The 16,626-nt window shown below is 37.9% G+C and overlaps 1 protein-coding gene across 1 annotated transcript in view; it reads left to right on the top strand.

Moving 5' to 3' along the window:
• Positions 1-16,626, top strand: part of FBLN7 (fibulin 7) — a 70,802-nt gene that overhangs the window by 31,598 nt on the left and 22,578 nt on the right. The window contains exon 2 of the mRNA XM_072634675.1: positions 9,712-9,871. Within this exon, the coding sequence (XP_072490776.1) occupies positions 9,712-9,871 (160 nt within the window). The remainder of the gene's footprint in view (positions 1-9,711; positions 9,872-16,626) is intronic.

The following is a 16,626-nucleotide window of genomic DNA, read 5'->3' as shown; positions in this document are numbered from 1 at the left end:
GCTGCAAAGTGATTACAACTCCTACCTATAGTCTCGGAAGTAGTATTGCTCTTTTACAAAAAATGAAAGAAATCTATGGGAAATCATGAGGCAGTTCATTATTTTGGATCTCTCAGCTAAGTCATGTGAAAAACCCAATATATGCTAAAATCTTGGGAAGCTTCAGAAGCCTGGTGAATTAGTCCCTTGGTGACTTTATAAAAGCTTTGTACTGTTAGGTGATCATCTTAGAGTTCATATTTTGTACAGTAAATGTAAGTCCTGTGATTTCAACAAAATGTGCTTCCCCTCCTTTTTGTTTTGTTGTTGTTGTTGTTGTTTTTTTGAGACTAGGTCTCCCTAACTCTCCCCTGGCTGGAAATTTAGCTGCCACTCATGGACCTGGATCCCAATACTGATAAACTGGGAAAATTTTTCCTGAATATTTGCCTGGTGGCCCCTCCTTTTCTTTCTCCCTCCCCTAGGGGATCATATACTTAGTACAGACCAACCGCAGCTCAAAACAATTGAAGTCAATTAATTCATCAGCTCTAACATCTCCAAAGAAGAAATTATAGGTACACTTCCTTTCTTGAGCCACATTTATCTACTTATGCTGCAACAGGATGTTAAACAGCAAAGGTAATCTGGAAGGAAAAATAGCTGTTCCTTGGTTCCAGTAGTCATGATGTACATGTATGTGTGTGTGATAAATAGCTTTTAGCTGACAGAAAATCCTTTTCAATGGAAGCCACCTGGAACCCTCCCCAAAGCAAAGAGTATTTCCTGGCTTAGAAAAGAGAATAAAAAATTTCCCAATGGAAGCCATTTAAGTAGATTTGGATGGCAGGTGGATGAAATGGTTTCATACCTTTTCTAATTTCAACATTTCCCCACAGCAGCATTCTTAAATTTATATGAATGGAGGCTAGAGGCCCTGATAAAGATCATGCCAAATCTTCCATTCCTGAATTAGGCAACAGAAAAGAATGTGAGAGGGCCAGCAGAAGCCATTTTCTATTGTGGTTAATGCTTGCTTGTGGAGAGAATCCTCATGCTTAGGGACCTCACTCTCCAGACTAACTTAGAGACAGAAGCTACAGAAACACATTCATAAAGTTAGTTCCTGAAAAGATCATATTTCTAAATCATGTACCTTAAAAAGGACCAAGTCTGACTTTCCAAATAGGCTGATATATGGTAAGGAGAAGCCTCTGGCCTCTTGAATTGGGTTCTCCCTCCACCTGTGAAGACCACAAGACACGTGAAGACATAAACAGTAAAAATAATCTGGAGGTAGCATAATCAACAGCAACTAGTCTAGAAAGAAAGAAAGAAAAACTGTTCCTGGCTTGCAGCGATCACAGATGATGATCACCAACTAACCAAGTCCTGAACCAAACAGGAGTCCGAATCTTTCTATTTATTCACCAGAGAATTCACCCAGTGCATAATAATTTGTGTATACCAATGCAGTATTCATGTTACATACTACTCACTGTTATACTTCATTCTTACCACATGATTAGATTACTAACTCCACAGCCCTCCTCTACTTTTCCTGATAATATGTATCCTGATGATGCTTTTTTACCACTTTGTGCCATAGTCTGTTAGCTGGGTGGTACAGTGGATAGAACACTTCCTGACTTGGAGTCAGGAAGGCATGAATTCAAATCCAACAGCAGACATTTCTAGGTGTATGACTGTAGCTCAGTTTCCTCATCTATAAAATAGAGATAATAATAGTAACCACTTCACAGGGTTGTTGTGAGAATAAAATGGGATAATATTATAAAGCACTTTGGAAACCTGTAGAAATACTGGCTCTAATGATTATTATTTACAAGTCATCACAGTCTCTGGAGGCTTCTTGTACAGATCAAAATGGTCGAGGAGTTTTATCCCATATTGATTCTAAATCAGCCTTTGTGCAAATTCCATGGATTGTTCCTAGTTAGCCTCTATGGGGTTAAGCAAAGACAAATTTGACCCCTCATCCACCTTACAATTCTCTAAATAATGAAAGATGGATATAATGTCCTTTTCCAGGTCTTTTTCAGATGAGCTGTTATCCAGTCCCATCTTTTTTATATTATGCTGGAGCAATTGGTTTTCTGAACTCAGGTGTAGGAGTTTATATTTATCCCTATTAAATTTCTTCTTCTTAGACTTGTCCCATTGATACAGCTTGTCAAAGCATTTGCAAAATGTACCAAACTTACCCACTGGACATATGCACTAAACTCAAACCATGTCAGACACTGAATTTATGAAAAACTCAATTAAAATGGCTATTTTTACTAAAGAGAAGCTGCCATATGTGCAAATGTCCTGACTTTCCTGTTGGGTTTCCATCTTAAATGTTCAAAGTGCGATTGTTTTTTACAGCACAGATTATTGTGTCACGAGAAATGCCTGTTTAAGGACAGACAATCTAGTCCAATTACATCATTTATAAATGAGGAAAAACAAGGTTCAGAGATGTGAATTGTCTTACTCAGGATGACACAGGGAGTCAGTGGAAGAACTGGGTTTTATGCTCAGATCTTCAGAAGCCAATTCTCATGCTCTTACTATTGTACTAATAAGCTCTGAGGCCCAACATCTCAGAAAACATGTTGGTATCCAAACCTAACCACCTAGTTCTTGATAATAAAAATCAAGTTGTTGCAATATAAGCTTGTGTTTTTAGTTTCTTTCCAAAAGGCTCTAGCTTCCAGATACATTGGTTAGAGGTTTATGCCCATCAAATTTTGTTCTTTCAGGTTACGTGGCAACTTGCCCAAGACTTTTCAATTTTCACTAAGCTCTCTGGGCTCAAGGAGTAACAAGTCTCATCACAGCTGCTGCCAATAATCATTCCACAAGAGATCTGAAAATTCCTCATTGGAAACCCCCACATCCTTCTCATTTCCCTGGCAGCCTCACCCTGACAACTGGCACCCTCCCTGCTCAGGGCTCTGCAGAGCTGACTTGCATCTTTGGTTCATTCTTTAAACAATTGATCTGCACGGTTTGCTCATGGAACCAGAGTAACTCATGTCCAGAGAGATGGGAACAGAACTTTTGCACCCCCTGACCTTGTTAGCAATGTATTTCTCTAACCTTTCCTCAGACTATTAATGTGCCTCTCTTTCCCAGTGGGAATCATAGGATTTGACTTGATTTCGAAATTCTTTCATCATCTGTCTGGTGAATACTCTCAGGATCTTGGCATCTCAGATATAATACATAAACCAAGAAACTATGTAAAGAAATATTTTCTAGCTCTGGAAATAGAAACTAATAATTTCTTGACCTGTCTTAGTGATAATTTCATTCTTTATTGGTAAAGGAAACAGCAAAGATAACTTCTATTCTGGCTCAGATAATCCAGCAGCAGCATGACTTAGTGGATAGGATAGTAGCCTTGAATTCAGGAAGATCTGTGTTTAAATCCCACTGTAGATACTAGCTTTGAGACCCTTGGCAAGTCACTTGAATTTTCTTTGCCTTGGTTTCCAGACTTTATGACCTCTAAGACCCCTTTCGTCTCTAAATCAATGATCAATCTAAACCAGGAAAAAACTGGCTCCTATGATAGAAATGATGAGAACCTTCTGAGGAAGAGATCATTATCTCTTAAGAGTTTTTGATAACAAAGGAGAGGAAAGTTGGACATGGTATGACATGCACCATAGGTTTGGGGAGGGCAGAATTAAATAGTTTGGGGAAGATAACTCAAGAGGAATGGGAGATTTTCAAGAATGAATTTATGGAGATACAAAAGAAATAGTTTCCATGATGAAGGAAAAATGAAGATATCTAAAGAGATGTGTAGATACAAAGAAAATTCATTAGCCAACTTTTATTTTTAAGAATTTTTTAAAAATGGGATTAACTTGAACTCAAGGGCAGCTAATATTATCACCTACGTAATATTCATTATCAATTCCTCATTCCTTATTTTAAACATTCCATAGGAATATATACACACAAATATAAAATTTTCTTTTATTTTCATTCTGAATTTGCCAAATAGAATAAAATGAGCATTTCCCCATATAGTGTAGAACAGAAGGCTAGGATTGTAAATGGAACTGTGGATTTCTTGTGGAGAGCTTACTTTCCTTTTTAAGTATGATAAATTCAACATGTAGATTTTCAAAGCTATCCTGCTGTCTATAATTCCTTCTCCTAAGCTTTTGTTATCATTCATTCTCTGTACCTACCCTTGAAGTGTTCAAGTCACCCTCAGGTAAGCTTCATCCCAGGGCACTTAAAGAATTAGCAGTTGTGATAGCTGAGCTGTTTACAGTTAGCAAGGCACCATAGTAGAAATGAGAGGGCACTGGACTGGGGGTCAGCAAGGCCTGGGTTTTAATCCTGTCTCAGATACTTACTAGCTGTGCAATTCTGGGAAAGTCACTTAACTTTCCCAGAATGCCTCAGTTTTCTCATCTATAAAATGAGAAGAATTGGACTTGGTGGTTTCTAAGGTCCCTTTCAACTAAACCTATGACCTTCCGATCATTGAAAGATCACGGAGAAAAAAGGAGATGCTACAGGAGTGGAGGAAGGCAAATATTGTCCTCATTGTCACAAAAAGAATTCTGAGCACTATGAGCCAGTAAGCTCATCAATATCTGGCAAAATTCTAGAATTATTATGTAGATAGCTAGTAAACATCTAGAAGAGGAAATGGTGATCACAAAGAGCTGGTCTGACTTTACCAAGAGTTGGCCACTCCAGACTCAATTAATTTCCTTTTTTGACAGAATTACTAGTTCAGGGCGATGTTTATAGATGTGATTTACCTGGATTTTAGCAGAACCTTTAACAAAGTGTGTTATACTATTCTTTCTGGACAAGATGTGTGTGTTCGTTCATTGCTGAAGAAGACCATACCATCAGAGAAATGATGACATGACTTGCACTTGACTTTGTTTTGAGTGAGGGAGGGCTGTGCAGGTCACCAGCCTCACTTCTCCTCTAGAGCCATCTGAATCCAGTGACCAGATATTCATCGGGATGACTGGAGATGACTCAGGATGAGGCAACTGGGGTTAAGTGACTTGCCCAAGGTCACACAGCTAGTGAGTGTGAAGTGTCTGAGGTGAGATTTGAACTCAGGTCCTCCTGACTCCTGTACTGGTGTTCTATCCACTGTACCACCTAGCTGCCCCTCTGGACAAGATAGAGAAATGGGGAATGAATGACACTAGTTAGGTGGTTTTGGATACGTGTTGAAAGGTCAAATCCAAAGATTTGTCATTAATGGTTCAATGTCAACCTGGAAGAAGGTCTGCAGCAGAAAGTAGCAAAGATCTGTGATTATTTATAATTGGGACTGGTCAACACTCATATCAATTATTTGGATAGTGGCATAGGTAGCATCCTTATTAAATCTGCAAGTGATGCAGAGCTGGGAAGGAGAGCCAACACGCTGGGTAATAGAATCCAAAAGAGATCGTTACAAATTATAATAGAATCCAAAAAAGATCATAAGAAACTAGAGGCCATCTAATTCAATTCTTTTATTTCATAGATTATGTAACTGAGGCCTAGAGAGGTTAAATAATTTGCCAAGGGCAACTTTCTAGTGAAGTGGCAGACTTGAGATTTGAATACAGATCTTCTGACTCTAAATTTAACATATCAATAAAATTTAATAGAAATAAAGAAATCAAGTTACTAACCACTTATTAAGTGCTTACTACACACCTAGCACTGTGCTAAGTAGCAGGGATACAAAAAGAAGACAAAATTATTCCCTGCCCTCCTTCATTTACCTTTGGTTCCATCTTCTTCAGTTTTCTTCAGCAGATTGCCCCCACTCTCATCCCCACCCTCCCTTATCATTAATCTTTCTCCATCTAGTAGTTGCTATATAAGCTGCCTATAAGCTTGCCTATATCTCTTCCCTCCTTAAAAATCCTTCACTTGATCCTCCTCTCTCTGTAAGACCTTGTCCTGTCTCTCTTCTTTGTGGGTAAACTCCTGGAGAAATCCATCTACACTTGGTGCTTCCTCTCCCTCTCCTTTCACTCTCTTCTAAATCCTTTGTAACTTGGCTTCCAACTTCATCATTCAACGGAAATTGCACTTTCCAAAATTACTTCTCAATAGCCAAATCTAATGGCTTTTTTTCCCCTCAATTCTCTTCTTGACTTCTCTGCAGCTATTGACAATATTGATCACTTGCTTTTCCTGGATACTCTCTCTTCTCTAGAGTTTTTATGGCATTTTCTTCTGGTTTTCCTATCAGTTCTCTCTCAGCCTTCTTTGTTGGTTCCTTATTCATGTATTGCTCATCAATCATGGGTATCCCCCTAAGCTCTGCCCTCAACTGTCTTCCCCTTTCACTCTTTATTATCTCACTTGATAATCTCTTCAGTTTCCATTGGTTCACCTATCATCTCTAAAGATGGTTCCCAGATGTATGGATCCAGCCCTAGTCTCTCTCTTGAGTTGTAGTCTTGCATCACTATCTGCCTTTTGGGTACATTGAACCTATGTTTGTTAGATATCTCAATCTTAACATATCCAAAATGGATTTTAATTGCTTTCCCTCCCAACGCACTCTTAATTTGGAACTTCTCTATTACTACTGGGAGCACCACTATACTCCTAAGTCACTCCAGCTCACAATCTCTGGATTATTCTCAATTCCACATATCCAATCTATGGTCAAATCTTGAAATTTCTACCTTAATACAATCTCTTGTAAATTCCTTTCTTACTGTTCTTACAACTGTCACCCTAGTTCAGGTCCTGATCTACTCTTACCTATATTGTTGCAAGAGCATTGTAGCTGGTCTCCTGATCTCAAGTCTCTTCTCATGCCAATCTATCCTCCACTCACCTGCCAAGATGATTTTTCTTAAAAAAAAAAAAAAATAGGTCTATCTATGTCACTCCCTTGGTCAATGAGCTCCAGTGTTCCATGTCACCTGAAAGATCAAGCATACCATCCTCTGTCAGTCATTTAAAGTCTTTGTAACCTGGCCTCTTCCTACTTTCCCAGTCTTTTTACACATAATTATGCTCTGCATTCTATGATCCTGCTACACTAGCCACTTGGTAATCCTCAAACATGATACTTTGCCTCTTAGCAACCTCTGAAATGGCCACCCCCCATTCCTAGAATCCATTCCCTCTTCACCTCTGCCTTTCTTTCATTTCCTTGATGTCTTCCAACACTTCCGACACTCAGCTCAAATCCTGCTTCTAGATGACCTTGCTACTAGTACCTTCCTCTCCCGTATTATCATCCATCTGTTTGTACCTTAATTTTAACATATTGTCTCTGTCTTTAGAATATGAACTCCTTGAGAATATGGGGCTATTTTTTGCCTTTCTTTGTACCCCTAGCTCTTAGCACAATGCCTGGAAAATAAGAGGTGCTTAATAAATCTTTTTGACTGACTGTATAGTGGGGAGATGATGTACTAATAACTAGATGCATATAAAATCTTACTTTTTTTCTCTCTCCTTCCTTCCCTCCCTCTCTATTCATTTTCCTCTTTCTTCTCTCATCCTCCTTTTCTCTCTGTCCCTCCTTTCTTCCTCCTCCTCCCTCTCGACCTTCTCTTTCTCCCTCACCATCTTTCTCCCTCCCTCTTTCTTTTGAAGCTTGTCCCCTTAGTGATTTCAAAATTATGTTACCACTAGCACAGACTTCTTCTGTGTTCTGATCTAGCTATTATTCATCCGAGAGGCATCATGGCATATAGGATAGTGTGCTCTTTAAAGTCAGGAGGACATGGATTTAAATCTCACATCAGACACTCTCTACTGGACAGGTCACACGAACACGCTGAGACTCTTTATCCTTATCCATTAAAATGGCAGCAGCAATAACACCTCCCAAGGCTGCTGTGAAGATCAAATGGCCTGATGTATATAAAGTGTTTTGCAGGTCTTAAAGTACTATGGAAAATGGAGCTACTATTGCATTCTTCATCTTCTTAAGTCTTATTTCCACTTACTTTTATAACCCTTCAAGTACAAGTACTATCTTTAAAGATGAAAATAGTTTGCCATGAACACATGAACAGATTGGTTATATTTGCTGTCCATTTGTGGGTTTCCTTACAGTTTTTTAAAATTGGTTTGAAATGACTTAACTGAACCTCATGTCAAGTTTGGGGCTGGCTCATCCTCTATACCCCTAATGCTTTTTACTGTTTTATGAGGTGACATTGAACATAAAGGATAATAGTGACTTGTCCCTGGACCATTTCTATTTTTATTCCACTGAATATAAGATGGAAAGAGAAAAGGATAATAATGATGATGATAAATAATAATACTAAATAATAAATAACAGTAATTCAGCAAATTCAATCTGACTACTTCAAATGAGCTATTGGTATTAAATAATGGGGAAATCCACAAATGCAAAGATGTTTACTTTAGCATAGTTACTTTTTAAAGACTATTTATTATAAGACTATAAGTAATCACCACCATGAGGAAGAGGGAAGACATCATTTTAGTCAAGAAATATTGGGTCAGGAAACATTTATTAAGTATGTGCCAGGCACACTACTAAGTGCTGGGTAAGGAAGCATTTATTCTATTTGCCCAGTGGAGAAATATGGTGGTCAAGGACAGTGCTCACTTACAGCATAAACCAACTTGTAAAAAATGATAGAGAATGGTCTAAAAATTATGTTCATCATCAGGACTATTTTAAGGTGAGGATCAAAGTGAGCTCATGAACTAATGAACCTATCAATATAATACAATATAAAAATAAGAAAAATACAACAAACATTTATTAAACAACTACTGCGTGCATAGTATTGACCTTAGCTCTGAGGGAGATCAGTATTTATATGGAACCAGGCCATGGAGCTTATAGTCTAGTAGACTGTCCTGGTGCCTAGGGACTTTGGCTTTAGGAAAGCCACCAGTTATATCAAGCTTATGACAGGAATATGTTGGAGCCGGTTCATTCTGGCTCCCTTAAGTTGATTGTTAAAATTTCAGTGTGAGAATTTACACTTTGGAAATTGGATAGGACTTGATTTAAAGTTCTGTTGATTGTTTAGACTTAAGGAAGTGATGGAGAAAATGTAATTAATACAGACTAAACTTAGACATGTGTCCTGCATATTTTTCCCCCAGAGAATCCATTGTTAAATATTTGCCAGTACATCACTGCTTTTGGGTGATACACTTTAAGGAAATGCCAAATTGCTACATGGCAGACCATGGATTGACCACAAGCCTTTCACCTTTTCTCTTTTCCATGTTAGGGCAAACATTAGGGGAAAAAATCTACTATTTTAAATGACTAGAAAGGAAAGAAAGGAAAAGCTCATCTCAAATCCAATTTTCAGAATATTAGGGTAGGTTGAAGGAAAGAATATGGTGTCATTGACATATGAAAGTATTTATTAACTTGGATTCAAATTGATTCCTAATTACCAAATATTGTTGTATGACCAGCTTTGTTTATTTCCTTTCCCAAGATTGGTAAATTTCTTTTTTTGGAAAGATTAATTGGAAGTAAATTATTTACAGAAATTATGTTCTGACAGACAATGGAACCAGCAGGAGCAGTATAAAGGGAAGACAGGTACATGTGAGCAACATCAAACCTCCAGGAACTGTTGTGGTCATTGTAGTTTGGGGCTATACCAGCTACAAATAGGGCCAGATCACTGAGGGGATACTCAGAAACAGATACATCACATGACTATTGGACTGACCCAAATGCTTGTGTTTTTCCTTCTGCAGAACTGTCTCAATAAACAGCAGCTCCTATCCGCTATTCGTCAAATGCAACAGTTGTTAAAGGGCCAAGAGACCCGCTTTACAGAAGGCATTCGCAACATGAAGAACCGGCTGACCATGCTCCAGAATTCTGTGAACAAAGCCATTCCAGATGTCCCACCAGGTAAGATGGCAAACCAGCAACCAGCTGCTACAAAGCAGAGAAGCTAGCATCTGTGGCTTTTTCCAATGATAACTTTAACTATGATTAAATATGATAACTTTATGATATAAAGTTGATTGATACGATAACTTTAAATTTCTTTTTCTTTCCCAAAGCAGCCTATGTGGTCCTTGATTACAGTGACCCAGTTTTAAAGATGCTGCCAAATAGCTCTGGTATAGAAAAAAGATCAATGGATCTTAAGATAGGAAGATCTGGGTTCAAATACTAGCTTTACTCTTTCTTAGCTATGTGAGATTTATTGAAAAAGAAAAAACACCAAAAACTGTGCCTCTGTTTCCCTATCTGTAAAATAAACATATGATTCATGTTGTTTGTTTTGTAGGGATGTTGTAAGGAAAAGGGTTTTGTAAACCTTAAACCGTTATGCCAATATATTATGATAATTGTTGTCGTTGTTATATTTCCATAGGCCTTTAACTCTTCAAGAAGAAATGATATAATGAAGAGAGCACATAGGTTTAAATTTTGGCTCTCTTACTACTTGTGTTCCTTCCAGCATGTCACTTAATCTCTGTTGACCTCAGTTTTCTTATCTGTAAAATGGAACAGTTGTCCTATGATCTCTAAGATTCTTTAAAGCTCTAATGTATGACCTCTTGTCTAATTTGCGGGAAGGTGTTAGATGTTAGCACACCAGTTCTTTGGTGTCTTCTTCCCAATGGATCCAAATAGCTCACTTGTCCTGGAAGTGAACACACCCATTGTTCCCCTCAGCAATGGAAACATATCATTATCTAGAAAGATCAGGGGTTGGGAAACTATATAGTAAATACAATGAAATATGATAGAATAATATAAAAATACAATAAAACATTATTAAAAATAAAATCCAATATAACAAAATATGATACCATAAAACTTTATTTTAAAAGTCAAAAACTATTCTTAGATCATGGTCTGTACAAAAAGAGGTGGCAGGACAGATTTGACCCTTGAGTTTACCAACTCCTGATCTAGATGCTTGGCTGATATAGCAAATACAAGTGAATAAAGAAGTAGGAAATAGGGAAGGAAAAAACTCTAGAATCTGGAAGTGTCCTGTTTCTATCATCACAGATTCTATGCTATAGACAGCAAGGTTTAGTGGAAAAGTCAAAAGGTCTGGGTTCAAATTCGCAGTCTGTCAATTACTAACTTAACCTCTCTGGACCTTATTATCTCTATCTGTATGTGGTCATTGGAGTAGATAACCTCTAATCCTTTGATACTTACTGACTATGTGGCCATAGTCAAGTCACTTAACCTCTGTTTGCTTGAGTTTTCTTAACCGTAAAATGGGGATAATAATAGCACCTCCCTCCCAGGGTTGTGGTCAGGGTCAAGTGGAATAATATTTATAAAGCATGTAGAATAGTACCTGGCACACAGTAGGTAATATATAAATGCTATCTGCTATTTTATTAACTTTATTAACTTTAATTAACTTTTATTAACATAACTATACTACAAAGGTCCTTACTTGGTTATTGAAACTCCCTCTACTTCGGAGATCATAAGCTCTCCATGTTTATGAATTGGGCTGGCTGAAAAAAAATCATCTCCCTTAGGCTAGACTTCCTGTGATGAGCCTCTATGAACTTAACTAGAACTGGTTCTTGTACAGCAGGCATGAAGGAGCAATGTACTTGACCTTATATGTGGCAGGGTTAAACAGGTGTGACCACCCTCAGCCTGCTACTTGACTCATAATTATATAGCTTAATTTATCCTCTCAAGGTCTCTAATTGGAGTCTGTTGTAAGAATTAATTTCTTCTTAGTTACCTTGCAATCTTTCTCATTTACCAGTTAATGAGCTTGCACTCCAGTTCAGTTAATTAAATATTAATTATTTCATAAAATGGAGAAAATTCTTTTCCTAATACTTACTTATAATTGAATAAATATTGAAATTACTGAATATAGAAAAGTTATAAATGGGTAAAAGCAATAACAAACATAAAAACATATATAACTATTTATATTATTTTGATGATGACCGATGTCACAGTCAGTTATGCTTTCAGTATAACAGTAGTGACATGTCTGGAAATTCAGTTTAACTTCATTCATTAACCTGTACTAATAAAAGTCTCTAAAGAATCTTAATATTTCTATTAAAGATTAGTCTTTTTCTCCATCTTCTCTTCAGTAATCATAGAAAAAATATTTTAAAATATGTTGTATTTGTCATTTCTTCAAGGACTCTTTGTAGAGTTCTCTTTATAATTTTTTCTAACAATACCAGTTAAAGTAGTTACAATAAGAAGGAAGTTTCTCCTCACCTCCTTCTTGTCTGTCTTCACAGATACCTCACAGATCCTCATGCATCACAGATCAAACACAATCTTATCCTTGATTCCACAGAGAAGTACTTCCCATTGAGTTATCTACTTGACTGTCACTTTGAGACTGACAGCACAAACTACTTTTCTTGCAACAATTCATATGATTTCAATACTCTTAACGAGAAAATAATTGCATCTCAGTTAAGATAGGCAATCAAAACAGGAGTTATACTTGTGTGACTCCAGTCTGTCCCCAGGACTGAGTTTCCTAACAGAAGATCTGTTTGGACCTTCCAGAACTTGGGCTCTGTTGGTATAGGTGACTGAATCTCAGGGTCCCCACACCCCACTGAGACTGTAGAGGAGGATTTTAGGGTAGGCCTTGACATTGTGGGTGCTTAAAAAAATCAAGATAATCTGTAAAAAGGGAGACATTTAGATGAGATGATCTTGAAGGTCTCTTGTAGTTCTAATTCCTATTATCTGATGATCCAATAGCTCTGTGACTAATGGATTAACTCCCCATTTTAACAACACCTTTGAACTCGATGACCTGCTGTCACAATGACAACATCATGGGTTATGGCCCACAATGGGAAGAATCCTGGGAAGAGAAGGCCCTTTGGATATGAGGATGGCAACATTTTCCAAGTTCCTTTCCTCCCCTTGTATGGTGGTTGAATTGTCACAACTCCATTCCCACCCTTTCCCTTGGCGTCTTGTGAACAGTAATACAGTGTGGAGTATGTGCCCACAGCATAAACAAGCCAACGGGACACATTTTCCCTTTGGCTCAGTTATGAGCAGGTGCTGGTACATGATGCTACATTTTCTCTCCTGAGGAATTGACTCATCCTGTGATGCTCTGGCTTATTAAATCAATTTTTTTTAAACAGGCTTTTTTCCCTAAGCTGAAAAAAGTAATCTTACTGACGTGATAGTGACCAGAGAGAGGCAAGTGATCTGAGCTTTAGAGAGCATGACAAAACCAAGTTCTTTTCCTTTCAAAAACAGAAATGTTGGGGGATAGAATCTTTGTGTACTCTAGCAATTGTGTGATTGGCAAAGGTGCAACTTACCCCTGGCTCTGATTATAAGCAAAGCCCTTGAAATGGTACTTTGCCTTTGGGGATCATGAAAAATACAATGAAGCTCCTAAATGACTACCAGTATGAATGTTCAGAAGCTATGACACCTGTCTCTGTTTAATCTCGCATCCCAACATTGGAATCTCCAAAACATCATGGAAAAATGTTTCAGATTCCAGTGCTGGAAAGCCAGAACAAATGGATACAAGTGCCATGACTTTGTATTGTCCAACCTCATGGAATCAAGGATTTTTTTGGTTGTTTTTCTGGATGTACACAGTGCATTTCAAGCATGGAAGGTATTTACTGTCCATTCCAGTCATGGATTTCATGACTGAGATGGGACCAGACTCGACCCGAAAAGCTATGACAAGATATAACAATAAGCTGGCAACCTGGAGTGATACAGACAAGCCAATTGGATTGTCCAGGTCAAAAATACATCCTTTTAGGTGGGCTTAGTAAGTTAGTCATTCAATAGACATTTATTAAATGCTTAATATGTACCACGCACTGTATTAAAAGCTGAGGATACCAAGAAAGGCCAAAGCAGGGCCCCTGGACTCAGAGAGCTCACATTCTAAAGTGAGAGACAACATGCAAATTGTGTGTGTGTGTGTGTGTGTGTGTGTGTGTGTGTGTGTGTGTGTGTGTGTGTGTAGACAGAGTAGATGGAGAATAATCTTGCAGAAGAGGACTGATAGACTGACTGAATTCTCTGCCTAGGTCTTTACTGAAGAGGTTGGAAATATCTCCACTCCCAAATGATCTCTAGGATTGTCCAGATCTCATGGATAAGCAATCAGCTCTCTGCTTTGCTGTCTTCTAAAGACCTGGCCAGAGAATGCTAGAGGGGATCTACTCTTGATAATTCTGTATTTTTAAAATGTGTGCCAATACTTCATTTGCTGTTTTTCCCTTTGGGGAAAAGAAAGTAATTTCCAGCTTCCTAGTGGCTTTTCAACTCCATCACTCAGATCACTCCTTTATTACTCTAGGGCTCAATTATCAAGTAATACAGTATTAACAAGCTTCAAAAATAGCTTGAAATCTTTCAGAAATAAGCAAAATTTGGGGCAGCTAGATGTGGCAGTGGATAGAGCACTGGCCCTGGAATCAGGAGGACCTGAGCTCAAATCCAGCCTCAGACACTTACTTATTAGCTGTGTGACCCTGGCAAGTCACTTAACCCTGAATGCTTTACCCCCCAACCCCCAAAAAGGAAAGAAGTGACATTTATGGAAAAATAATTCCTGGGGTCTCTTTTCCATAATAAGGGCCAACTGAGGGGTAAAATGGAAACAGATAATGTCTGATAGAAATGTAGATCAAAGCAGGATTTCTCCAGAAGACATTCCCAAAGATAACAGCAAGAGCACTTATTACTTGTATTATGGTTTTGGCAGCACTATTTATCCCAAAGAAATCATAAAAAAAGAGAAAAGCACCCACATGTACAAAAATATTTATAGCAGCACTTTTTGTGGTGGCAAAGAACTGGAATTTGAGGGGTACCCATCAATTGGGGCCATGGCTGAACAAGCTATAGTATACGAATGTAATGGAATACTATTGTGCTATAAGAAATGATAAGCGGGAGGACTTCAAAAAAACATGCAAAGACTTATACGAACTGATGCTGAGTGAAATGAGCAGAACCAGGAGAATATCGTACACAGTTAACAGCAACTTTGTGCTATGACCAACTCTGATAGACTTAGCTCTTCTCAGTAATGCAACGATCTAAGACAATTCCAAAAGACTCATAATGGAAAATGCTATCCACATTCAAAGAAAGAACTATGGAGTCTGAATGCAGATTGAAGCATACTATTTTCACCTTTTTGCTTTGTTTTTTCTTTCTCGTGCTTTTTCCCTTTTGTTCTAAATCTTCTTTTACAATATGACTGATGTGGAAATATGTTTAATATGATTGTACATGTGTAGCCTCTATCAGATTGCTGTCTTGGGAAAGGGAGAGAGAAAGGAGGGGGGAAATTTGGAACTCAAAATCTTATAAAAGTGAATGTTGAAAACTAAAAATTAATTAATTAAAATTATTTTAAAAAGACAAAAAAATGGGACACAGAAAAAAAGAGAAAACCACCAAATCATCAGAACTATATAATTATCTTGGAAATTCTACCTTCCCAAAGAGGATAGATGGAGATTTTCTAATAACGAAGCATTTTCCTTTGCTCCACAAAATGATGAGGATTATGCATAGGTTCATCTTGGAGAGAGAGTATCTTCTATCAGTCAACGGAAAAAGAGATAAATAATGATGGTTAGTGACTCCTTGCTAAGAGTTGTTGACATTGTCATATGCTATGAACAATGAGGGGAGGTACATTTCCTGGGATCTGTTTCTATGATATAATGAAGACCTTTTCAAGACTTAGTATGTGTGTGACCTTGGGCAAGGCACTTAGCTGCCACAGACCTCTGTTTCTTCATTTGTAAAATGAAGGGGATTTGACCAAATGGCCTCTAAAGTTTCTTTCATTTCTAGATATGTGATCCTGTGAACCTACTGTATAATTGCCAAATATGAGTATTAATACTCACTTCTGGGGATCTCCTTGGGGCAAAGGAGACTAGCAGAAGGAAAACTAGATAGACTCTCCAGAGATTATGAAGTCCTGAGCAAAAAACTGAAGATCTTTGGAATACAGGTGATGTTTTCACTGGGGCTGCCAGTTGAAGGTACTGTAGGAGCCTCAAAACAGAAAGGTATATGGGAAAGGAAGAAAATGATTAAGAAGAAGGAATATAAGAAAAGTGCCTAGATTCCTGGGCCAGGGCTTCAGATACAGTAGTGATAGCAGTAGAAGGTGTTGGACTCAAAGAGTCCTTCCTAAAGGCAAGTCTGATCAGCTTACCCTTCCTTCCTATTCCCTACTTAATAAATTTCAATGACTCTCCATCACCTCCAGGAACAAATATAAAATCCTCTGTTTGGCCTTCAAAGTCTAACCTTTCTAGTCTCCTTATGCCTTATGCCCTCCCCACCCCCATGTACTCTGTGATCCAGTGACATTGGTCTCCTTGTTATTCCTTGAATAAGATATTTTTGCTGACTTTCTACCATGCTAAAATTCCTCATCTCAGACTATGGGCTTTCCTGGCTTCCTTTAAGTACCATCTAAAAATCTCACGTTTTTCAGATGAGAATTGGGAAAGGTGAGATTTTAGCTGATACTTCATAATTTAGAAAGGCCATAAAAGCATTTTTGCCTGATTAACTTGGAAATCAATTTCCACAGCTTTGCAGAGAGGACTCCACCTTTCCATTCCTCCTTTGAATCTGTAGAACTCATTTCAGACCTGGTATTATCC

The sequence above is a fragment of the Notamacropus eugenii genome, chromosome 1, assembly GCF_028372415.1.
Source record: "Notamacropus eugenii isolate mMacEug1 chromosome 1, mMacEug1.pri_v2, whole genome shotgun sequence".
Lineage (NCBI taxonomy): Eukaryota > Metazoa > Chordata > Mammalia > Diprotodontia > Macropodidae > Notamacropus > Notamacropus eugenii.
The sequence above is the reverse complement of the archived record's forward strand: the minus strand, read 5'-3'. Positions and strand labels throughout refer to the sequence as shown.